The sequence below is a fragment of the Protobothrops mucrosquamatus genome, unplaced genomic scaffold (assembly GCF_001527695.2).
Source record: "Protobothrops mucrosquamatus isolate PMUCROS unplaced genomic scaffold, P.Mucros_1.0 scaffold1905, whole genome shotgun sequence".
Classification (NCBI taxonomy): Eukaryota; Metazoa; Chordata; class Lepidosauria; order Squamata; family Viperidae; genus Protobothrops; species Protobothrops mucrosquamatus.
Window position 1 is genome coordinate 205,555 of NW_015388029.1, and position 27,268 is coordinate 232,822.

The following is a 27,268-nucleotide window of genomic DNA, read 5'->3' on the forward strand; positions in this document are numbered from 1 at the left end:
TCCAACACTGGAAGTTTTTAAGAAGAGACTGGACAGCCATTTGTCCGAAATGGTATAGGGTTTCCTGCCTGAGCAGGGGGTTGGACTAGATGACCTTCAAGGTCCCTTCCAACTTTATTATTATTATTATTATTATTATTATTATTATTATTATTATTATTATTATTATTATTATTATTATTATTATTATTATTATTATGAATTGACCCTAGGTGGAAACCAGCTTCCTTTGTTGATTCTTATATCAACATTACTTTTGGTCCTGATCCTAGATAAATGGGGCAAACAGAGCAGGCATGCATTTCTGTGTATGTCCCAGCACTATAGCAAAGAGAATTACATTTTTAATATTTTGTTATACTACTTATTTCTAATCCTGGATAAAAGAGAGGCTAACCTTATGGCACATAATTATAATCATATATTATTTCTAGCCTTGTTTTTATATACTGAAATTAGTAGCCCCAACATTTAGTCAAAATAGTCTCCTCTTTTTCTCTTTTTTTTTACAATGCATTTTTTCCTATTGGTTTGTGTGAGTGTAGCCATCCTGGCCAAAGTCAGGGAGAAATACATGAGAAAACACTGGAACAGCAAGATCATAGTAGAGAATGATTACTGCCAAAGCTGGCAAGTAGAGTACCATCGAAGGCCTTGTCATTAACTATAGAATGGGGGCTTTAATAAGGTGGATCGCAACAGGTTCTCTTGAAATCTTAAGTACTGAATCTCTTCCTCATATTAGGATGAAAAATACAGGGCTGAGAGAAACCATTTATCTGGACAACAAGGGCATTGGTGGAAAATAGGTTTATTAAGCATGTAATAGTATAACCAGATGAATAAGATCTTTAATAAAGAACAGAATTTATGCTTCCTGGGCTGCTGAGAGGCAAGAAGTTAGTAATTGCCACAATATATTTTAAATAAAACATCCTTTCCAAGAAAAAAAAATGACCCGAGAGACAAGAAGTTATATACGCTGCCTAAATTTTCTAAAACATACAGGTATGCATTTAGTTATTTCTGGTAAAGACTCACCTGTGTTGTGTGCTTCTAACTGAGATAAAGAATTCACAGCCACTTTGCATAATGAACAATACAGTAATTTTTTGGCTTTCTCCTCTTCGGAAATGGCAATTGTAGTCCCATTTGTGCTCTTGGAAGAAACTGGCCACAAAGGTGTGGTTACTGTAGCTGCTGCTACTGCTGCTGCTGCTGCTGCTGCACTGGCAGACTCGGATATAAAGGTGACCGCTTCAGCCCTTGAAAGTTGGCTAGAGTCATTAGCTTTCAGAATTGCCCTATCTTAAAGAGAAGGAGAGAAAGAATGAATATGGGGCTGACAATTCTAGCAATACCATTCCAGCAATGCCTTGAAGCAGTTTTCCTCAATCTACGGCCTTCATAAAGTATTGATGCTATAATTCCCAGAAATCCCAACTTGTCAATGGTCACACTGTCGGGAAATTCTTGCCCTCTACACATCTGGAAGGCATGAGATTGCCAAAGTCCAATTTCTGACATCTTTTATGGCAATTTCTTTTAAGAGGAAAGTCTTATATTAATCAGAGTTTGATGGAACTCAACTCAGAAATCTCAACTAGCTCATGAAGGAAAAATGATATACCTAAATAATCAATGCCTGTATTCTTAAAATGATAATAACAGCTTTTGGATTCAACTACAACTATATGAAGAAAAACATCTATAAAAGAATTGTATTGGACAGAATAGGCCTTTCTGCTTGCCTTATAGGGGGTTGAATATTCTGAAACTTAGCGATAATGAGAGAATGAGCTAAACTGAAACAAAAATTAACATTTGAAGTATAGGCTATATGCTAGAAAATCCTTCCACTTTTTAATGCAACAGTCTGTCCATGTCACCTGCTTAAGTATATGCATTAGACTGTCCAGTTGCATATTTTCTTAGCTATTCTAAGATTGTTTCTTACATGGAATTTTACAAAATTAAAATTATCTATCCAAAAATTGCATGTAAAACTCAAAACCTTGAACAAAACAGGGCTTTGTGAAACATAAGTTAAGAAACATCTTCAAAGGAAATCTATCGGTGTTCCCCAAAAGAGATGGATTACATTGATCTTCTGGGGAAAAGGAGAATTGATCCAAGAATTGAAAAAAAAAGAAGAAGTTAACATTGTCATGCTAGCAGCTCTGTCTAGGGCAGGGGTCTTCAAACTTGGCCCTTTTATGACTTGTGGACTTCAACTCCCAGAATTCCTTAGCCAGTGTGCCTGGCTGAGGAATTCTGGGAGTTGAAGTCCACAAGTCATAAAAGGGCCAAGTTTGAACACCCCCGGTCTAGGGCTTCCCCATCACAGGAGGGCTTTGCCTTCTGGAGTTAATTCCAGCCCACGGGAAAACTTGGTCTTGCTTCTTTGAAATGTGACTCGATTCACAAGGATTCAACTTAGCTTATGTCATGAGGCAAGGGAATGTGCCTATATGGGGCCAATTGTTTCAACAGGATATGCTATCCTAAAGCAGGCCAGGCAAAAAATGGCACAGAGGTAATGTCACTGTAATTCCTAAGAGTATATATACTCCTGAGTATAGACACCTTGTGACCTTTCTGATTTATACTGACAGCCGGTTTGTTTTTGGAAGAGATAAAAAATGGACCAGCTGAGTTACTTCTTCCAAGTGACTGGGCCAAAGTTATTGAGGGCTTTAAAAGTAATAAAGACTTAAACCACAGGCCAGTTAACTTGAAATATCTTCTTCAGGATGGCTGTCCCCTCCTCAGCTCACTGAAGCCATCTAAGTGCTTTGCCTAAGGATTTTGTCTTAATGGCAGTATAGAAGCTAGGTCTGATCTAAAGTTACATGTGTTCTTCAGAATTTGCTTCCTTGATAAGGAGCTTTACTTAGCTTTGCGGTTTTTGTTTTTTTTAAATGGCCTTGAAACAGTCTCTTAGGCAAGCAGAATTTTAATAACTGATAATTCAAAATTTATTTTTAATACTGTATTCTTAAGTTTAGTAATCATCTTTTTATTGTCGGCCAGGAGACATTTTGCTAGTCAATGGTTTTATAAAGATTAATAATAATCAGTATAATTTATGATGCAAGATTGCATGTAACTGCAGCCATGACTGAATGTTCATTGTTATAATATCATTGGGCAAGAAATGTTGACCAATATATAGCATTTAAATGGTCTTGAAGGAAGCAGCATTAGATTTCCTTTACCTTGACTTCAGTTGAGCCACATGCAACCTGACTACTCTCTTTTAAGCAATGTGATGTTACTCATTTTAAGGAATGTGACGTTACTCAAAGCACAGAAGAAAAGTAAGAAGCAGTAAATAGAAGAAATTAAAGACCGAGGAGCAGAGAAAAGGAAATCTAACTAAATCTCTTTACACCCACATCATTTCTTTCTATCCTTGCAAAACATCCTCATTTCCACTACATGGAATTCCATGCACCAATTCACACATTGCATTGTTATTCAAATTTATTTCCATCTTTTTGAAGATATTATCAGCCCTATCCAACCATGACTTCTCACTTTTGTCTCTTCTTTCAACCCTTTTATTCTTAATGTAATTATTTTGTGATTTGATCTTCATTAATTCTCTGCATATTCTATGTATATGATCAAACGACTTCAATGTATTTCTTTCATACTAGTTGCTAACTTCTGGATTCATATTAACTCAGCACCCTTTAATTCTTAATCTTCTCTCTTCTTGTTTCATCAAACACATTCTGAGGTATCCTGTTCCTACTGCATTCAACATGCTGCTGTGCTTCTTCTGACATACCCAACTCTCGAATTCATATAATAAAGAGAGTATACACATACTTATACATAGCCATTTTTGTTTCTTCTGACAAAGGTTTATTCCTTGCAAAAGAACAACATGATATCCATTATCTTCCGATCCAAATTTGCACCTACAAGTTTAATAAATTATTATTTTAAAATTTGTCCTTGCATTTTCCCATCTTTAGTAAACACTCCACCAAAATGCCCCTTAATAATTTCTTCTTTTTTTGCCATGTATGTATAACTTCCAACTGTTCACATTACATATTTATTTAAATTATGTATTTTCCCTGTCAATACAATTACTCTGAAGTTTGATGCATTGGTTTTTGCACCCATGCTCCTCATTGCATTATGAAATCCATCTAATATTCACTGCAAACAATTCAGATCCTTAACCAACAAAGCACTTTCTGCATACAAAGGTCTGCACGTATTTATATCTCCAATCAATACACCTCTGTTGTCAACGTAGTAATTTTGTCTTATTCCATGCTCAGTATTGAATCATTCGTCCTTTTATTCCCATGCTTAATTTACTTATACAGTATAGCTGTCCTATCACATTCAGTAACCAACGTAAACTATTTGCTGCATAATTCCACCTTATTCATTTTATCATATGCCTTTTCTAAATCAATAAGCATATAGTAACTAACTTTCTCACATTTCTCAGCAACGTGTTGAAGAGCAAAAATCTACTCTGCATGCCCCCTGCTGAGCAAAAAGTCCTATTGCACTTCTGAGATTTTGCTCTTTATCACCCCATATACCATTTTTGATGAGAATTCTGCTGAGCACTTCCCTGACACACTTAACAAACTAATCTCCATTTACCATTCCTACTTTTTCTTTGTACAAGTGAACAATAACATTCTTACAATCATCAGGCAAAGATGTGGTCTTCACACGTGTTAAACAAATTGTGTAGCTATTCCATAAGCAAACCACCTCCATATTTTTATACTTCTCTGATTATATCATCTGCACCTACAGTCTGACCAATTCTGAATGTTCTCATTTAAGCATTTATAGCTTTACTTTTATTTATTTTTTCTTGAATGCCTGAATCTAGACGGACAAGAGTCTAAATGTTCCACTTCTTTCAGAGCTCTCCGACATTACAATCCCACCATATTCTCAACAGCCTTCTTGGGGAAGAAGGGGAGGTTGAAAATAGGGCTATAATTCCAATTGTGTTGTATATAGGTTTCTTCTTTAAATGGGAATAAACTAAGGTTCAGAGTTGCTGGAACCTTCCTCTTCTACAAATAAAGCCTGGATCCAACCTTTAATTCTTTCCTTGTCTGCTTTTACTAGCCAAAAGGGACAGTGATCAAATTCACAAGCAGCAGAGCTCACATTACTGAAGTCTGTCTACTTCCTTGAGATCCACAAGTTCACAACCCAAACAACAGTATCAGGCATTATGTTTTCCCATATAGAGTGAATACCAGCATATTCGTTAAATGATTGATCAAACTGCATTTGATTGGTCTTCTGCCTCACCTTCTCTTTCTGGTCCATTTTCTACCCTTACTACATTGGCTGGAATTCAGTAAGGGTGAAGAAGTCCTCCTCACCATCCTTATCATTTCCCTAGCATCTGTGCCACTCAAATATTTCATGAAAATAATGACATAGGCAGTGTGATGTCACAGTTCAAATTCTGTCCCTTACATACTTTTGTGAGACATCATGATGCAAGCACAAAGAGTAGTTTACCTTCTGACTTACATTGTGTCATTTGCTTTCTTATCCCACTGTGGGAACTTTTGTTCTAAATTATGCTATGTAAATTGCCTCTATTTTTATTAGAGATGTTTGATCTCTGAATCATTTACGGAGACTCTATTTACCCAATGTAGTACTGTAGTAGGGCATACTATAACAAGCTTTGGTTTACCTTTACCTTTGGTGCTATGCTAAAGATTCTTGATTAATGCTTATGGATGTGCAAAACCACAAACCATTTCAAGCATCTAACATGGCTGATGCCCAAACTGAAACATGTTAAGTTTGTTCTGGATATGGAACAAAATGAGCCTTCTTCTGGATATAGATAAAATACTGTTTTTTCTGAGCTTTTTTGAAGCTCAGTTTTTTGAAGCTCAGAAGGATTGGGGAAAGAATGGGAAGAACTCACAACTATTGGCAATGGAAGCTGAGGAGAAGAAAGGTTTGGAAGATAAGGGAGCATGTCAATGTGATATGCCATGATAGGATACTGGCAGTGGTGGCCAACGGAAGGAGGAACTATGGAAAAGAAAGCCTTAGGAATATTGGCTCTGTCACTCTGGGAGCTGTTAAGATAGAAGAGAATAAAAATGATGCACACCAGTCTTGACCTACTCATCCAGTAAAATCATTCTGAGCTTCCTTTTTGCTTGTTTTGTTTTGTGTTTTTCAGCTAAAACCTGGAACAATAACAACAAAAATGCTCTGGATTGATAGCCACAAGAATCAATCTGGCACAGCACCTTTTCTCTTGGAAAAGAATCTTTGCTGATGGTCAAAATCAGAGAATATGTTGCAATGACAAAATTAACACGACTGCATATCCATAACAAAAGCTTAATCAATTGAAGCAGGAATGGCTTCCTCATATGCAACACATTATACAGAAAGACAGATTTAGACATTTGGAATATGGTTTTTAAGAAATAAACAGAAGCCAACAACAATAATTAATGTTCATTGTAAAGCATAAATATGCAACTTGTGGTTAGTAAAAACTTAGTAATAATTCATTTGTTCCATTTTTATTATCTTTTATATTCTATTATTTAAGAATAAAATATTTTTTTAAATGTTCTGGGTTTTGTTTTTGTTGAATAGAAATATTCACAAAGTTTACAGAACACATTTTAGTTCTGGGATGAAAACCAAATACATTTTCCATTTTGTGTACATTCTTAGCTTACAGCAAACATATTTTAGCAGGATATGCAAATACACTCTCAGTGGTGGAATCCAATTAATTAAGCTTGATGATAGTGCCAAGGACAATGATCTTACAGGTATATTTGCTATATGTGTAACAGATTGGTATTTTCTACTACAGCAGTAAATGAAAATGGGATTACTCTCTGCAAGTTGGACGCTTTCATACTTGTTCTTTGTAGTCTGTACTATAAGAAGAAGCAGAGGCGCAGAGCGGGATTGCTCTCAATAAGGCTGGCGCACGCGAGTGAGCAACGCCCCTGCGTCTTCTTGAGAGCAATCCTGCTCTGTGCCTCAGCTTTCTTCTTTTTGGATGGAGAGGAGAAACTCAAGTGGCTGCTGCCACTTGAGTGGGGAGGACAACAAGGAGAAGAGCTGTCAGGATCTATGCCACCGGCCAGTCAGGCAAGGAGTATGTCGGGCTGGCTGGGGAAGGGAGGGGAGATTGTGGCCATTCAGGTGGCTGTTGCTGGTACCGCCACCAACAGCCTGGATGCAGGTGCAAGGGGACTTGCCCCACAATGCCTCCCCACTCAGTTGAAGGCTTTGTTCCTGCCCTCAAACTAAGGCCGGCGCACGCAAGCGAGCAGCAAACCCGGGGCATGGACGGCATTGGTTCCTGCACCCAGCCGACTCCAATTCCATGCTTTGCCCCATAGGCATTCAAACAAAGCAAACACTCGCCCCCGCAGAATTGAAGCTTCCAGGGCCATGATTCTTTTGCAGAGAATTTATATTTGAACTTGCGCAATATTATGGCACCCAGGAGCTTCCATTGTCGGCACAAAAAGCATTTCCAAGCCAACTCTCCTCTCCCTCAAAGTGAAAGAAACTGTGGCAGAGAGGAGACAGATTTTGCAAGGTAAGTGAGTCCGGCGTGACAGGAAGGGAGGGCAAAGCAGTTGTGGAGAACGGGGGGGGGGGAATAGGGTGAATGTTGCAGAGCCTCTGCGATCATTCATAAGGGCAAACGACTGCCGTGGTGCTGCAATATTCATAATTTTGGGACATGCTCGTAAACACTAGGGGGTGCTGATCGCGTAACTTTGAACGAGCGTTAAGTTGAACGCTCCTAATTTGAGGATTACTGTAGTCACTACATCTAATCTTATTACTTGCATTACAGTACAGCAAAATTTAAATCACAACTATCATTAATATTGACACACTTATAAAGGAATAATAGTATTCTAAATTATCTGTAGATAAAGTCTACTACTCAGAACTATGTATTAACTCCCTTTACTCTTGTATTAGCCCAGGAAAACTTGTGATGAAAAACTGGTAACACTGGAAATTCTAATATTGCAGCACTAGACAAAGGTTCTGAGCAACGACATAGCCAATGTTTCCTGGCCATGGGAGATTATTTGTAGAGGGTCTTACACAATACTCAAAGATGAATAGAAGTTTATTTTTTAAAAGTATGCAGTAGACTACTTCAAATAATAAATTTAATTTTGCCCAAAGTTCCAAGAAAAAGAGGAAAATATTGAGTTTTTTCCAATTCTTAATAAAAATGTTTATTTACACTGAAATCTTAAAACAAATAAAGCCATATTTAGCTGTAGGCAGTGTTTAAGGAAATCTGTTGTCCCTTATGCTGTTGAAACCTTTAACTATTTTATTAATAATTTCCCTTCAGACACTGATTAAGCAGATAAGGCTCGATTTTTTTCTAGTTTCATTTCTATTTTTCTATAGAAGTCACAAATATCGCAATAAATACTAAAACTCCCCAAAATGCAAGGCTATCTGCATTGAACCGTATCCCTTCTGCAAACATGCAATATGCTGGCATTTTTCTTTAATACTATTGACCAGAGACTACAAATTATGTGTATGTAAGAGTCCAACTTGCAGAGAGTACCTATTTTAATTTATTGCTCTAGTAAAAAAAAATCAAACAGAACTTCTTTTATTTCAAAGGAAAACCAAAACGATTGTAAAAGACCCTCAAGACTGCAGTTTATAAATACAGGAAGAAATAGCAGGTTCATGACCACTTTCTGTGCTGTGTACTTCTCTTTCTTGAAAATGTTGGCAAATCTAATCAGCAAGTAGATGGAAGAGTTTTAGATGACATGTCACTGGATCTCATATACTAAAATACTATATGTGGCAAGACATGCTTCTTGAAAAGTACAAGCCCTTCTGTAATCTGATTTGAAAATGCCTGAAAGGCCAATTACATCTTTTTCTATCATTTTGTCCTCTGAATACAGCACACTTATGCAAAGATTCACATTTGACTGAATCTAAATTCTCCTCCTTACTTGTTAGATTATTTTCTTAGGCAACAGTATGGCCCAATGTAAGTCTGTATCTTAGACCGATTTTCTTCTCCCTCAGCCTTAAGCTAAATCCTGCAGGAATAGCATCCACTCAAGCCATTCAAGGGACGGACTGGTCATTTCATGTGTCCTCTTTGATAGTTACTCTTACTTCCTTAGAAAACTCCTTGTTGGGTAAATCTGTTTTGTGTTTTGAGTGACAGTGAGTATGGGAAGTCCAAAGAAATCATTCTGTAAGAATAGTCAAAGATTAAGGTTTTTTTAATTTTAGGAACTTTAGTTTGATAATTTTTTTAAAAATGTAACCGAGCATTTCTGACTCCTGTAGCTGAATTTTTTAAATAAATATGAGGATGGAAAGTTTTAGTCTTTTTACCTAGACCTAGGAAGTCTCATATTTATACACTAGACCACAGGTCGGCAACCTGCGGCTCCGGAGCCGCATGTGGCTCTTTGAGCCTTCCCCTGCGGCTCCAAGGCCCCCTCTGCCATTTGCAGAGAGAGACAGAGACAGAGCTTCTCTCTCTCTCTCTCCCTCCCTCCCTCCCTCCCTCTCTCTCTCTCTCTCTGTGTGTGTGTGTGTGTGTGTGTTTGTGTGTGTGTAAAAAAAAGAGAGTGGACTCACGGTGTTCTCCAACGAGCTGAAAAGCTTACTGGGTGGAGCTCCTGCCTTGGCTGCATCTCTGCAGGAAACAGGAAGAAGGAAAGGCAGAGAGAGCTAGCTAGCCCAGCTATGCTGGCTCAGAAGTTCTGGAAGTTGAAGTCCATGAGTCATAAAAGAGCCGAGGTTGCCTACCCCTGAGCTTGTTGGAGAACAGCTTGAAGCCAGCTTGCCAGGTGAGCAGAAGATTGGAGAGAGGGAGAAGGGGGGAGAGAGAGAGAGGGAGAGAAAGAGAAAGGGAGAGAAAGAAAGAAAAAGAATGAGAGAGAGAGAAAAAGAAAGAGAGAGGGAGAAGAAAGAGAGAGAGGGTGAGAAAGAGAGAAAGAAAGAGAGAGGGAGAGGAATATATATATAATGGTAAAAAAGGATATTTGCAGTGTTATCTTCATTTTAGATATCAAAAGGGTTTTTGTGGCTCCCAGTGTTTTGTTTTCTGTGGGAAATGGGTCCAAGTGGCTCTTTGAGTGTTTTGGGTTGCCTACCCTTGCACTAAACTGTTAGATACACAAACCTGATTCTTCAGGAAGGAAAAATAAAAGCTTTGGAAAAGGGGATGTCCTTCTCTAATTGATACTCCCCAACCTTAAATTCTCATATGTACAAGCTAAGGTTCAGTAATTCTTAAAAACAGCATAAAGTGGCCTCAGAAATACTTAAGAAAAGGTGACCTAAGTGGTCAATTTGGAAGTGCAGCTAGACCTGCTGATTATCCAAACATGTAATTAATGCTTGATGAGCTTTAGCTATTGCTTGAAAGGGGAGGGGAAATGAAGAGAGAAGAATGGACTACGGCTCAAGTGACCACGCTGGCTGGGGGATTCTGGGAATCACACATCTTAAAGTTGCCAAAGTTGAGAAACATTGAATTAAAATATTGGTAGACTAGTAAAGGGTGCTCCATCCAGAGAAAGAGAGGAACATGAGAATGAAACTCCAAACAAATTTACCATGATTTTGTTTAATATAAGATGGGACAGTGAGAAACTAGGATAGGCTTTCAAGATTCTGTTATTCTACCTTATTATAATAAAAAAGTTTTGGAATCCCTGTCATGCTTATTTCTTGGTCTACTTCAAAGAGTTGTCACTATCCAAAAGAGAATAGCTTCTAGCACATTAAATCATAGAGAGGAAAGACAAGAATCTGAACTTTGATTTCACTGTAAATGGAGTTTCTGTTTGTTATACTGCAGTAAATGGAATTCTTTCTTAATTGATTTGTAGCTTTTGATCAAAGCATCTACTTCTCATAATTTTTTGTTTCATTGAAAGGCTGTTTATCTGTTTCTATTCCAGCTTGCAGAAAGAAACCTGACAACAGGAGAGCACTTGTATTCTACATGTAATTTCCTAAAACAGATATGGAAAGATAAAGTGCCTTTGATACTGGAGAATATCTAGCCTTGATGATAAATAACCATCAATAACTTTAGAAATTTATTGAATTATCCTTTTAAAACTCTTCTAAATCCTTTAAAGATATAATAATTTTATCTCATGCAATTAAGTCCCTTATTTAACTAGCCTCTGTGTGAAGAAACCTGAGTGCAACTGCTGCAGCTGATACCACATTTTGTGGTAATAAATTCCATACTTGTAATCTATGTTAAATATTTAAAAATGTAAATGAAAGTGATACAATGTAAAAAGTGTTGGATTACTAACACTTTTTATACCACTTTTTGTGGGTATAAAAGCATACCCGTGTCCAGAAGTACGTAAATCTAAAATATAGTTTGGCTTTCCAAAATTGCTCCAAACTAGGTGGTTTGATCTTTTTTGAGAAAATGGGAGAATACACATTGCTTCCTATTGGGAAATTATATTGACTTTTCAACTCTGAGATTTACTTCACAAATTATGTGCCTAATACCCAAGAGACATTTCTGCATAAAAATTAGTATGCTAGAAGAAGGTGCTCTGTGTTATATATAACCATTCTAAGACATTATATTTACCCAATGTAGTACTGTACAATGTAGTACTACATGTATATTTTGTTTGAAAAATGCATGATAGATAGCCATATGTGCTGCAGGTTATCTTATCTTTATTTATTTGCAAAAAATAAGGTGGAACTCTTATTAAATTTTAATTATAAAAGCAAGGATGCTAAATATCTAAATAATAAATACATTTTCTTTAAAAAAAATAACATGATCTAGGAGTAGAATCAAAGGAAATATTTAGAAATTGTGAAACCATAAATACTGTGGAACAGTCCCCCAAATATACAGAGCCTGGGAAATGAAAAATTAGGAATACATGCTGGAATTTCACAACTAAGCTCCTGTTGACACCAGAGGGAATAAACCATATGCTGAGTGGCTCACAGGGAGCAAAAGACTCTACATTTGTATTCTGAAATGCATCTCTACAGCTCTTTTATGTAATTCAAAATATATTCACTCATTCTCTTATCCTCTGTATTGCAAAGAAAAATACAAAAATGTGAGATTCAAATCTGCAGACCCTTTATTTTGAAGAGTATTTGTTTCAATTTAGAATGTATAATCAAAGGATCCCCCATTCATATTTAATAAGTGAATAATACATTTCACCTTCATGCTGCCTGAATAGTTAGGCACTCATTTTGTTTGAATCTGAGAGGCTCACATGTTTAATTCAAATTATTTGATGCTGAGAGGATTTGGAAAATCTATGAGTTCTATCACATAGAGACAATTTCACGTATTAGGATTGATATACTATCATCATCAGGTAGTCATTAGTGCTTTTCTTTGAATCTTTAAGTCAATCTTGACTTTTGGTGACTGCCTTGATTAGTCCCTGAAATTTTTTGGGCAAGGTTTTTTGGAAGTGGCTTGCCCTTGCCTCCTTCCTGGGGTTGAGAGAGACTGTCCAACGTCACTCATCTGGATTCGTGCCACAAGTGGGACTAGAACTCCCACTCTCCTGGTTTCTAGCCTGGTACTTTAATGACTGCACCAAACCGGCTCTCCACTTATGCTTTGGAGAGGTATAAATTGAGGTCAAATTGTAAGCTGTTTTATTTTAGTGAGGCAAATCTTCTTTCTATCAACCTTTCCTGCAAATCTTCTTGCTATCAACCTTTCCTGCCCAATGTCTCTTTTTGCTCTTGTGAGTTTATACTTAAACATTTACCTGATAAAAAGCAGTAGTTGAACTTATAATACATTATCTTTATATCAACAGTTTTTCAAATTTTGGGTTCCTAAAAAAAGATTTCATTAATTCATAAACATGTTTGCTACAAACTTTAATCAAACACTTTACCCTTCAGATGTGCATGGACTTTTACCTTCATACTTTAATCATGCCTTTACAAGGCACCTTGTAAAGGAATTAAATGGAGGGTTCTTGACCTCAACTTCACAAACAAGGTGTAGGACAAATCAGAACATGTACAGTTTATTCAGAAAACAAAGTAGCTGACACATTGACAGGGTATAATTCTAAAATAAATCTGGTTTAATTTTCCCTACACCGTAAAGAATATTGGGAAGCCTTGGATTTGTCACCATTTATCAGCTAATCTATTTTACAGGATTGTTATAAAACTAAAATATAAAACATTTACATTTATATCTCTTTTGAGCCTTGTTATTTTGTAATCTGTATTTCATGGGAATGGGAAAGGGGAGGAAATTATGTTCCATGAATAGGTACAACACTCCTCGCCTTACATCCATTCATTCAGTAACCATTAAAAAAAATAGATGTGTGATTGGCCTCGAAGGTTTTGGCCATTGCAGTACCCTCCCTTGGCCTCCCTCAACTCACGTATGTCCTGTGCTAGGCCTCCCAAGTCTTCCCATATCCCCTCCCCACTCCTTATGTTGAGTTCCTTATTTATGACCAAAATCTTTGGCAACTAATGATGTGAAAATATATATATGGAAATTAGAGCAGTAATTCTATTAAATCAGCCACCATACCAGGTGCTACTATAGGACAGTAGGGCATCTTGTGTTTTTCTTAACTAGGATAGCAGCCTGGAAATAAATTAATGGGAGGATTAATTTGGTAGTTAATAGTATCCTTTATTTTTTCAGAGTTGGTAACTTGTTAAATTTCATGGGCTTTTTTGTTTAGCTGTTTTATTATTTCATTGAAACTCTTTCTGATGTTCCTTTAGCTATTTCTGTTCTTTATTTTATTCTGTTCTTTATTTCTGTTCTTCTTTTATTTCTCCAGTACAACTTATGTGGTATTTCTATTTTTTATTCTACATCCAAGCACTGATAAAGACCAAAATTATTCCTTTTCTCTCTCCTCATTTATACTCATATTTTTTTATTGCTGACACATTATTTTCATTATTATCCTTTATTTGCCTATTTAGAAATAAAGCCCAGAGGGTGGAAAGCTACAATTTTATTATACACAAGAGATAATATATACTGCTAGTAAAAAAAATTAGATGCCCAAAATGATTTCAGTTGTATCATTAATATAATACTGTATATGTTACCTCCAGACTTTTTTCATTCAGTTTTTATTGCTTAACAGTTCTCTTCAAATTACACTTTATTATTTGTAATATTCCAGTCCCATCAGTGAAAATACAGTTTGATTCCTATCATCTTTCTGTCTAAAGGCAAATGTATTTGACTTGTGCTTGTAACATCACAGTGGTAGATATACGGGACCAAGTTCTATCTTTAGGCCAAAAATGTGATAATTCCTGCAGTTATCGCTAAAGGATGGCTATGAGGAGCCAGTGCAAGCAGACACTTGGCTGAGTTCTCTAAACTGAGTTCTACTTCTCAGACAAGAACAAGTACCCTGGTCAGTAGTACAGATGCCAACCTGGTCAGTTCTTCTTTGTAGAATGGGAAAGGGTGTCTTCACGTCAGATTACCCTGGCAGCTTTTACCCACCAGGAGAATTTCCTACTGTTTCTCTAGATTTTTTCAGTGGATGTTAAATGGAAATGTGATTAAATGGATATACTGTATGCTTTACTATACATATCTACTTATTCTCAGCTTACATAATTTGTATATGACTTAAGGCCTGAAATAATTTGTAATAGTTATTAACTCTTCTTGTAATCTAAGTTTATATTTTATAGGTGTATGTGTATATTTATGTACACACACACACATCTATAGAGCAACCATTTACAAGTGGTGGACTACCAGCAGACTTCAATTGTTCAATTATCGAAAAGTGGCTACTCAATATCCTTCCACTGCAGTTTAAACCCTAAAATAGGCCATTCATATTTAAAAAATAAATAGAAGAAAGATCTAAATCTCTTTAAAGGAAAAGTTTAGAAGAGGCCTTCAACACCCACATGAGTACTATGATCACACCCATTTTATGGATCTCAGGCTCTATAAACGTATTTTCTTCATTCCTGATTTATGACATAAATCTTCAATTCCTGTAAAGTAGGCACCAATGTTTTCTTCCAACATGTATTATAAGTCTGCTTCAGTTTTAAAAAAATATTTTTTCCTTTTAACCTATGGTGATAAAATCCACTTCAGATTATTTGTGATTCAGCTATTGATCCTGATATACCTGTTGATATCTATAGCACAATTTCTAAGGTGCTTCATAATTCCTTTAGATTATATTTATACATTTACTAAGATAAAGGTTAAGAATATGTTCAGTAACAACCACCATTCAAAATAAATTTAAAATCCATTGCATCTCCCCCCCGGGGTGGAGCTAATTATATTTTCATGGTTAGCTTTATAAGAACTGTAATACTGCAGATGATGCTTGAACTTTACCATGGATTACAGGATTATACAGAAAGAGCATTCTACTAATTATTAAGCGAAATACAGGAAATATGGGCTTTTTAAAATAGAGAAGAAATAGTAAACTAAATATTATTACTTAGAAGTTGCAGATTTATTATAATGATTCAATCCTCCACAGAGAACCCCAGGGACTTGCTCATACAAAAAAACACTTTTCTGCCCCCTGATTCATTATCCAGAGCCCCGCTAGCACACTAAACTAGTAAAAGGATCTATCTGTGAAAGTTAAGAGTTTTTGCCCATTTCTCAACTGCACACATATAGCTGAGTTTAAGACTGCTGGCACATGATTACTGGATTTGGAGCTCAGGATTGTTGGTAGCTTCCACACAGCCTTTTTTTTTTTTTTACTAGTCCTCTTAACTTTGATCCTGCTTGCCAACTGTGGGGGAAGCTCAATTATACCCATTCCTTCCGCTAACAAATTAGGAGGAAGGGAGGATCCTTTAGTTTTTGACAATAGTAGAACCTAAAAGTAGGAAAAAAGTTGAAGGTGAACATATCCTACTCGTTGCAGTTTTGTAAGCAGCCCTTTTTAAGGGTCAATATTTATAGATTGGAGACAGCAGGTTTGATCTTTGATATTATATCAAGACTGTGCAAATAAGATATGATGTGAATTATTGCGATAGGTAATATACTGCAGGTTACATAAGCATTAATTCCTGCTTTGGGAAAAAATAGATCCTATTCACCTCTGCCTATGTAAATTAAACTGTGCTATTTTTAATAATTAGTCCAAGATGAGACATAAGTATGTATTAACTACCAGTGGCATAATAAAACAACTGATATTTATAGGTAGCAAAGAGAATGCGCTTGCGGCCATTTAAAAGCAAACAGCATCACACTGAGGGCTAGTGGAAAATATAATATACAATCTCTCTTCCTTTATTCATTTGAGAACTACCATTGGAGGCAACTTTTAACACAGATAGCTGAATCACTCTATCTGCATCTCTCCATTAGATATGCTGTCAGTATTTGCCAGTCACTGGTCATTGACTAAAAGTTTAATATATATTCAACGGGGAATCAGGAAGAGCAAATGAAGCTTCATAGGGAATCTAACCTACCAGTTTTAACAATCACTTTCCATTTCAGAATGGAGAGTCTTTTTTTTTTAACTACAAATTTAGTTTTTTTTAACTATAATTTTACTACAATTTTACTACAAATATTGGCACTGAAATAGGCAGAGAGCATCTAAACAAAAATCTCACATAAATCAAGAAGGAGAAGCAAAGAATGTATAGAATGAAAATTTCATTGACCTGATTTGTTAGAGATGTTGGCCGGGACCGGCGTAGCAGAGCCGTTCAAGTTAGTCATTGCGCTGTTCTTGGAAGCACTTGCTTTTGGTCTAGTTTTCGTTGCTTCTAGTGCTTTGACTTTCTTGGCATGTTTACTTCCTTTGTAGTGGGCCTCAGCCTGGCTCTACAAAGGAGAACAAATCAGGCTCAACATTCATACTTGGTATCACTCACAGATGAAAAGGTTGAAAAAGAAAAGTTATACAGCTTCCAAAAACAGGCACTATATTCTTTTGCCTAAGAAAAGTTAGTAGTGCTTCATTATTAATATTGTTGCAGGATTTCATAAGACACTTTTCTGACTTTAACCGAGATTTTATTGAAGAGCATATATTTTCATGGATTACAGCAAAAGGATCAACCTCCTTATTCGTTTTTGACTTATATTCTACTACAGTTTTAATCCATTGCAGGAAATTAAATGAATCAGATTTGGAAATTAGATATTTATCTGACTATTAAGGGCCCAATTTTACCCACAATTAGAATACAATTCTATTGAAACCAGTATGAGTTTGCATAAGGTTATAGCATTTGTATCAGCCTTTATGAAAGCATACTTGTTTGTTTATGATGGTCTGTGCCTATTATTAGTCCTGTACAGGACTGCACAACTTGGTGAATATATTATACCACGCATTTTTGTGGGCTATGTATATGGCAACTCCATTTTCCTGCTCTGCAGCCATCCAGGTTTTATAATTCCAGGCTTATAGTGAAAAAGGGAGCCTCATTGAGCCTCTGGGACTTCAGCCTAAATGGTCAACAAACTCTAGTCAGCTTGGTAGCACATAATGAAATCTATATAGTTACAGCATAAGCAAGCATATTCAGTTTTACGGAGACAGAGCATTTATTACGAAGGAGCAATTCCTAAAAGTTCTAATGGAAGATGTTCATACTCTCATTTGAGACAACTGAAGAAATGTTTTTCACTTGTCCCACAGAAATAGATCTTTCCCTAAAATAATTATGAGGGCTGGGATCAGAAAGAAGAATCAATGTAAAATTACAAAATGAATAAGGATAATAAAGCTATACACATGGAGACTTTCTGAGTTATACTTTTTCTGTGTAGGTATATATGGAGTTACCCTGCAGTAAGATGGCAGCCAAAATATTCGATAAATAAATGGAATTGTAGTATAAATTAAATGTATGAGTATTTGTCAATTTTTTTAAACCAATCCCCTCTCTAAAGGTACATCATCTTTGAATATATATGCAGAATGATTATTAATGAGGATGTCCAAGGCCGTCTTAACAACTAAAATAGCACCACAATATTGGGGAAACCATTTTTCTGTATTTAATAATAAAAGTCCTAGAAGACTGTGGAAGAGAATGTATCCTAGAAGACTGTGGAAGAGAATGTATCCGTTACTATAACAGATATATTTCTGAGATATTTTTTAATGTGAGCAAAGAATTAATGTACATTTTTTTTTAAAAAAAAAATAAAAATTAAATAGCATTGTACAGTATACCCATATGTTTAAAATAACAGAACACATATGTCTTTATTGAACTGTATATATCAACTATATATTAATAGCTAATATCAGAAGGAAATGTAATTTTGCACATAGGGCAGGATACCTGTCTTTAAACAAAATAAAAATCCCGTTCATTTCAATAATTTTTCCTCTGTATGGAAATGGAAAGAAAAAAAATATCATATTTATCATTAAAGTAGGACTAGACTTCGGTGGCACACATAAAGAAATACAATGCACAAGGTATTAGTTGTATCGTGCAATCTGCTGCTAAGAATAATGCCATGGCTGACATGCATTAGGAATACCACCTTTTGACTGCTTGTGTTAAATTGAAAGCAAGCCATTAAGCCAAGGATACAAGCTTTTCTAGGCGCCAAGGATACAAGCTTTTCTAGGCTCCAAACCCTTCAGGGTGCTGTTAACACTATGTTGCTATAGAAAGGATGACTGAATTAGTCTGAGTGCAAGGAGGTGCCGCAGAACAGTCACTCTGGGACATAATGTAATAAGGCAACCTGGCCACCTGGGTGTAAGTAAGTCAAACAAATGGAATGAAAAGGAAGATGCACATACTGTATAGATCTGTGCTTAGTAACAATCCTTGCCACATGTAAATAACTTATCCACAGAATCAGTGCAAGTAAAACATCCATTAAGATTCAGCAGTTAGATTAAGAAGCAAATAACACCAAACACATTTCCTGTTCTTAAAAGAAGAAAACACTGTATTTCTATAGGACCAATCGTGTTTACTATGTAAAACTGCACAGAAAATAAAGTTAAAATTATATGTATACACAAACACATAATAATCGATCACTAAAATATGGACCACAATAAAGATTGTTAAAACTATTACAAGGTTTTCAGTTTTATTGGTATCATACAAAGGAGATGGGAAACTGCTTAATCAACTGGTGTTTAAGAACGAGTAATTCTTAACTTGTTTATCCAAAAGAAAATTCCTCTGAGTTCAGTAAGGCTGACTTTCTAGCAAGCAAATATTATAATTCTTTAATAAGAATTATATTAAATATAATTATATTGTATTGTATTATATTATATTAAATATTAAGATTCTTTAATAAAGATTGTTTTGCCAAAACCATCTTTGAAGTATATAGTACTTAAAGTGCCACTAGATTATCCATATGTTATATAGCTTTTACTCAATGGTGTGTAATAATATCTGCGGGATTGTTTATATAATAGAAAAAGACGCTTTATGCCTCCATGTTTTCAAAAAAGTATTTTTTTCACTAGTTTTTGGAAGTACATTAACAGCAATTGTACTAACCTATTACATACAGTACTTATGTATTATATAATGCACTTGTAATTATAATTATTATAAAGTTATATACAACATTTTTCTGTTGTTCCAAAAGCAGTTGACATATAGGAGCAATAGTAAACTTGCCTATCTTTGCAATAGCAAGCTAACTATTTGTTGACCAAGAATAGCTATGAAATCCTGAATTGCATAATAAAAGTTACACTTAAGATGTTTCCAGTCGCTACTTTTATTATGCAATCATCCTGCATTGTTCATTAAATTACATAAGATATACACTCAGACAACTCTGTCTTCCGTTGGAATCCATTCTGCATTTCTCTAACATGTTTTTTTCATTGTTTTATTTCTATAAGGAGAAAACAGAATCGCCGCACATCCTTTGACTGGTAGCTATAGGAACCATTTGTCTGGAAGCTCTTCTAACTTGTCCCTCAGGCCCAGCTATTTTTTTCTGTTCCTGCCATCACATTTCTGGGCACTGTTATTGCTTTTAGCTTTCTAAAGTAAAAAAGATGATGTGCTCTGTGAATAGCATATGTAAACTGACTGTGTCAATAGATATATCAGCAAAGAAAGAGAGGAGGTGGGAGTAGACTGCTCTAAAATTATTTTCTCTCAAGAATTTTATAAAAATGAAAGCAGAAAGCAAAAAGTCCCCAAGTGCCTCTTTTAACAAAATATTTTTCTATTACTTCCTTTTCAAATGTCAAGGACATCTCATATAAAATAAATTGGAGTTCTCCTGGTTCATTCATTATCTATAAGGAGAGAACAGAGCAATATAGCATTATTAAAGGTGGCTTCAGAGCCACGTGGGAAGCAATCTGAACTCTCCACTAATCAGTCAATAGTGGCCTTGGTCACTTTCTATTAAACCAGATCTGCTTGCACAAAACCTTGCCCTTGAAGCTGAGACCTCACCTTATAACGTAGGGTCAACTGCAAGTGTCAACTGATTACTGTATGAATTTGAAGCCATGTCTGGTTGTGTCCTAGATTCTATTCTTCTGTTCATTACCCAGTAATTTCTTGTCTGTGGAATTCCCAAACCGAGAGATCTAGCACTACTAATCAAAATGTTGAATGAATTATTCTATGTTTTACTTCTGGAAAAAAAATGATTGAAGAAGTGGTAGGTTAAGACAGGAAGGCTATAAAGGTATCTTCTGACCCCCTTGTAAATGTCTATGAATAAAGCAATGTAATTGTAGAACAAATTCTCCATTTGGAATATTTTTTATCCAGACTTTTTTTGCATCTACATTTGCTTTGAGGAATTCTTGATTTCCACAATCCTCTCTCCAGAGAAGATGCAACTTCAGGAAAATTAAGCTTTGAGGTACTCTGAACACAGCTACTCATTATGGATGGGTAGCAGTGGTGGGATTCAGCCAGTTCAGCAGAACCAGTTCGGCAGAACCGGTAGCTAATTTTTTGTTGCCCAGGCCCAGAATGGACTTCTGGAAGCAGCATCCACACAGAGAACCGGTTGTCACATATTTGAATCCCACCACTGATGGGTAGTGTAATCCATGTCTCTTTCACTGTTTTCACTGTAACTTCATTCAGAGAATAGCCTACTCTACTGAAAAGATCCAAGGACAGAATAAAAAAACTACAACATGATAAGCAGAGGTGAACCTAAGACAAAGGGTTACTCCCTATAGAGATCATGTAAAAAGCCTTTCTGCTAATAATTGTGATGGGTGCAATCTTAATATTAAGCTACTGCTGACTTTGCTTCACTTCACTCAATACTCATTTATTGTACATGAAATCTATTCGAAGGACTCAAGCCCAAACAGATTTAAAGCTAATTATAACCTCATTTACATAAAAACATAATACAATCCTATCTATGACTACAAACAATTCTATTAATTTTATTTGGGTTCTTTCCAAGAAAGGTATGTGTATAAATTGTTCTAGACATCCAACTGATAAACACTTCAGTGCTATCTTTTTTAAAAAGATAAGAAAATCTACATTACTATCTTAAAAGTGGAAACCATCATCTATCCCAGAGGTCCCCAACCTTTTGGGCACCAGGGACCGGTTCCATGGAAAAAGGTTTTTCCATGGACCGGAGAGTGCATGGTTTTGTGTGCTGCCTGCATGAAATGGATGGGGCTTTGCTTGTTTATGCGGACCGGTTGCTGGCATGCCATGGCCTGGTACCAGTCCATGGACCGGGGGTTGGGGACCCCTGATCTATCATATTTTCAAAGTATTCACAGATATTTTTTAAAAAATGGAATATAGAGATCAATCAAAATCAGACCATCATGTGGATTCATTATTGTTGAAAATTGCACATTACTATCTACATACTATATACTATATAAGAAATACTGCTTCTTGGTATTATGGTTATGGTCGCTCATAGTAACTAGTAAGTTCAAATATAAGCTTCTCTTTTCTCTCTCCCTCCCTTTTTGTAATCCTTCTGTACAGATAGTCCTTGCCTTATGACTACAATTGGGACCAAATGTCTGCCACTAAGTTATGAGGTCGTTAAGTGAGTGGCGACCAATTTTATTAAGCAAATCCAGTTTCCCTCATTGACTTTGCTTGTCAGAAGCCACTGGGAAGGTTGCAAATGGCGATCATGTGACCCTGGGATGCTGCAACCTTAATTAAATTCTCTATTTTTCTTTCCATTCTTCCAAGAAATCATATAGTATCTGCAGCCACTGAAAATTTACAATGATCATATATTGGGTACTCTATAAATCAACATAGCTCCTTAGTTGTGCGTATTTTACTGCAAGTTTATAAGCAACTGATTCCTCTTTAAATTTTGAAAATGGAATTATAAATGTAAAGGCATTTTTTTCTGAATGACAAAAAATGCTTTAAAATGATTTTCAATGGAGCATAAGGAACTTAACTACTATTATTTTTTTATTATGATTTTTAGTTATTTTTATTTGCTTCCTGAAATAAGCCACTGTTTCTTTTACAGGTAGTCCTCGTTTAGTGACCACAGTTGGGACTGGCAACTCAGTCCTTAAAGTAAACAGTCATTAAGTGAAACTGCAACTGAGGATATACTCTTACTTCAGCTTTCTTTTGCTTTATAGAGCTGTGAAGATTGTAAATGCAAGGGCAGGTCATAAAGTTACTTTTTCATCATTGTCATAACTGCAAATGGTCACTAAACAAGGTAGTTGCTAAACAAGGATTACCTATATGTACAGATTTATTCAGGCATGATGGCTCAGCAGTTAAGGACACTGAGGTTGTCAGTTGGAGAACTGAAAGCGTGGGGTTCGAGAGCCAAGCTCCTCGCAACGCGCGAGTTCCTATTACTTGCCCCAGCTCCTACCCATCTAGCAATTTAAAAGCATGCAAATGTAATAAGATTAATAGGTACCACTTCAGATTATAATTACAAAGTAAAAACTAATGTCAACTAAAAAGAAAAAAGAAAGAAACAGAAGGCATAGAAAAGAAAAAAATAGCAAAATAGGAAGAGAAATAAAAAAATAAGAATATCATATAGAAAAGAAATATATAAAGAAATGCCTTCACCTTTCATCAAGACAAATATAAATAATTTTAATAATTTAGCACCTTTTCTTACAATACCACAGAGATCTTCTTTTCATATCCCATCTAGAAACAAATCCTGTCAAACAATTAATAATTTGTCATGCAGAAAACTGTCACATAAAATTTTGATCAATTGAAAAGAATTATAATGGCCCTGCATACATAAAAAAATAAAAAAACAGACGTTAGAGTTACCTTTTCTTGATTCTCACTTTGAGATGTTTCTTTGAACCCTAGTGTACCTTGTTATTTTTTTTCACTAAACAATTTCCTTCCCTACATCGCGCAATAAAATGACACACAGCAAATGTTTTACTTACAGCTGATACATAAATAGTGATATAGACTAGAGTTACTGTGCTTTTAGTAATACATTGCTCTGAAATCTATTCTCACCATTCAACGATGGAATCTTAATAAATATTATTATGTATAAGCCTGGTGCTTGTCTTCCTCAGCTGTGACTAGGCTCAATAATGACATGCAAATTAGCCAATTCCCACCCACTACTCTTAAAATATGCACAACATAAAATATCTGCCCATTATCCCTTTGATTAATCTGCCCTTTTAGCTTCATTCCAAGGCTGAGAAAAAGAAAGAACACACATTTGCAACTGAAAAAACAAATCAAAGCATGAAATTATGTACAAAAAGTAATCTATTTTCATAGCTATAAATATTTTAGATTTGCTCTTAATAAACAATAGCTATTTCTTTTCAAACTGGTTCATAGGGAAAAAAAATGAAAACCTCCCAACTGTAAAATGTTATTTAAAGCCGAGTTGATCTAAATGAAAAAAAAATCATATTCAGAAAGCATTGCTGACTGCGTCATTATTATAAATGTTTTGACTATAAAAGTGTAATGTATAGATATGAAACACAGCAATCTGCAACTATTAAGGAGAAATTTGAAAAAGATTAATCCAGTTTCATTTTTGGACTAAATGAATAGGCCTCTAGTAGACTATGTAATCAATTAGTTAATCTAAACTATTGGCTAGATCAGAGTAGATTTGAAATAATTTTGTTGTCCTCTACAGGGAAGAAAAATGCCAGAGCTGGAAAGAGGGCAACATAGCAGGGAGAAGATTTGACTGTAAACTATTGGCTAATATCATTATTGAATAATGACTATATGTTGTTCACAATGATTCTAGCTGACGGACTAAAAATAATTTTGCAATTATTTATTCATGAGATTCAGTGTGGGTTTTTCCCTCTTAACTTAGTTAAAGGACAGTATTACCAATGTGTTGGACATTTTGGAATATTTGGAGCAACTTAATATAAAGCAAGTCACTCTGATCTTCTTAGATGCAGAGAAGGCTTTTGACAATTTGAACTGGGCTTTTTTGCTCAAGGTTTTAGAAATATAATGAAATTATTTGGTCATCTGCAAATATTGTTATCCTGATCTTTAGGTCCAAAACTTCCAAAGTAATGGCAATACTGTGTATTTATAAATCTGATAGATGAATGAATGAGTGAATGAATGAATGAACTATTGCAACAATTTAGCAATATTCTATTTAAAAGAAGAACTTCAAACTTCTATACTAGCAGAAGGGGTGTTCTCCAGAAATAAGCCTTAGGAGTGGACCTATCAGCTCCAGCCATCAATCATGTCTAATAGTCAGGAATGGTTGAAGATCCAACTGAATCAGTGAAGCATGATAGATTTCTTGCATCTACTCTATATATGAAGAAAATAAAATGAGGATGTCCAGGAACAGCATAATTCTTTAACTTGAGTACAGTATTTGCCGGACTATATTTTGAGGATAATGTCAAAAATGTTAGGGAAAGAAATTCTGCATGTTATTTGATAATTGTATGCTTATGTATTATTGGGTGTATCTGTTTATATATGCCAACATTGTTTAAATGTTTAACATTACAGTTTCATATAACTGCAGCTATTAATTTGTGTATTTGTTCTGATCTGAGTACAAAAACTGGATTCCTTTCAATGTATTATGACAATTTTGTTTTTTCTGCAGCTGTGAATCAACTTATCTGAATCCCAAAGCTGAAACGGATTTGAGGCTATTTGTATTCATTCAGAGGGCACCTCCTTTTTTTGCTAGTGCCCCTGCTTGTGCATGTACATAGAGACAGCAGGAGGAACCCTCAAAGCAGCTATGTGAAGCCCAGAGGTCATGACTACTTTAATATTTTGATGAGCGTACTTTGCTTCTGCCAGCACGCTTTGCAAAACATTCCTTCTGAATTCTTTATGCAACACTATGTCACGATATAAATTTCCCCAGCACATCCTCCTCCTATTAGTTATTAACAATTGAAATTGGTTTATGGAAAAAAGCATATTGAGTTCTCTGATAGATTCAGTTATTAAACTGACTAGAAAATGGGCAAAGTGTGTGTCCCTGCAGTTTGCTTCCACCAAGAAATTGATAGGAAGAAGAAAAAAAGCCCTAGGCTTAAAAAAAAAATCTCAATGAAATGTACAGAAATTAGGAAATTTTGAAAGTTGAATAGTGAACAAAGAGGTCCTTATTTAAACAGTATTAACTACAGCCTGGGAAAACACTTGGCCTTTTCTAATGTTTCCTACTTTCTCTGCAGTTATGAGATATGTCCCTTGTGGTCAAATTTCAAACGAAGTGGAAATTTTGCTAAATGGCTTCTTATGTGCCTATCAAGTAACACCTACATTCTGGAAAACAATCATCCCTGTGATGCCTCAGATGAAAAGGGTTTTTCTGATGCAGCTGCTGCTTTAATTTAATGCATTTTAAGTATGGCTCTTTTTACAAGGCAAAACTAAATTTGGGCAGCCAGCAAAGCAGACTGCAATATGTGAACACGAGCAGTAATTTAATTCTGTTTGTCTCTCTTAAGGGGGAGTTTGTGACAGTTATTCTACCTGTGTGGGTTTTTTGCGAGGTTGGGCATATTCTCCCATATTACAGAGAACTGGACTTTACCCAATCCCTCAAGGTTGCTGGGTGCAACCACATCCTGTCATTTCCATAGATCAGTCAGGCCAGTAGTATTTTTTTCAACTAACTGGTGGGCTTCTGACTGTGTCTCTCTGGGGGCTGGGCAGAAGGCTTTTGATAGTTTTCCAAGTAGAAGATAAAAACTTTAATCAATTCACAGACAAAATTAGCTCTGGTTTCTCTACACCCCTTTGACCCTCATCATATTTTTTCCACCCATTTTATTTGGATTTTATTAGACATGCAGTCTTAGAGCAGTAGGGAATGGGGGGGGGAGAGATGCCATAAAGTTATTTTAGTTTATTTATTTTTTTTAAAAAAGGAGACAAAGCCATTTTTATTAATTCACAGCCAGATACGTGGGATTTGTGCAGGAGTGTGTGACCTGTGGACGGTGCCCAAGAGATGCTATTTGTATATAGAAGGCAAAGGTTGATTGCTTGATATCCTCAGGAATGAAGCATTAATTAATATGTAGACAGATATGCCCACAATTGAGTCAGTACACATGTTAACATAGATCAGAGAATGGAAAAGAGAAGAGGAAAGAATTCTGAGTCACATGGAGCCTCTCTTTTTTCCGCTGATTGCTCTCTGATGCCCACTTGGTTGGAGATACTAAAAACAGAGTGCAGAAAGAACCATCAATCCTCTCTGCCTGGAGGGTGTGGAGGGACAGCCAGCACTGCCCACCATCCTCTCCCCATCTCAATTTTTACTGCCCCTTGCATTTACTGCCCTTTGCATCAACTAATTAATGTGAAACAGATTATTAGTGAGAATAAGATGAACACAGGAAGCATAGCCAGATCAATGTTGCAAATAGATTAACTGTATTAAATAGAAAACAAAAAAACTTTTGTTAAAGGCTTTGTTAAATAGCTGGTTTTGAAGATAACTTTCAGCATATTATGCCCCTGCAGCCTGTAATCATGTAATATTTCTGTCATGTTGGAGCTGAAGCGTTCATCATTTTGTCAGCTCTGCTTGTAAAGCAGAGAATTACCTTCACAGGCTTCTTGAGATTTATGCTTTTAATTACCTTCTATCTGCTTCAATACCTTCCAAACTTAAAGAATCAATATAAATAGGCTTTTTGAAGGAGGGGGCACATTTGACAAAAATCCAGCTATACAACTGACAGACATTTGACATTATTTGACATTATTTATT

The 27,268-nt window shown here is 35.7% G+C and overlaps 1 protein-coding gene across 1 annotated transcript in view; it reads right to left on the bottom strand.

The window, feature by feature from the left end:
• Nucleotides 1-27,268, bottom strand: part of ZNF385B (zinc finger protein 385B) — a 52,581-nt gene that overhangs the window by 8,504 nt on the left and 16,809 nt on the right. The window contains exons 2-4 of the mRNA XM_029285586.1: nucleotides 16,738-16,900; nucleotides 5,527-5,529; nucleotides 1,042-1,308 (exon numbers count right to left, since the gene is read on the bottom strand). Of these exons, the coding sequence (XP_029141419.1) occupies nucleotides 1,042-1,308; nucleotides 5,527-5,529; nucleotides 16,738-16,900 (433 nt within the window). The remainder of the gene's footprint in view (nucleotides 1-1,041; nucleotides 1,309-5,526; nucleotides 5,530-16,737; nucleotides 16,901-27,268) is intronic.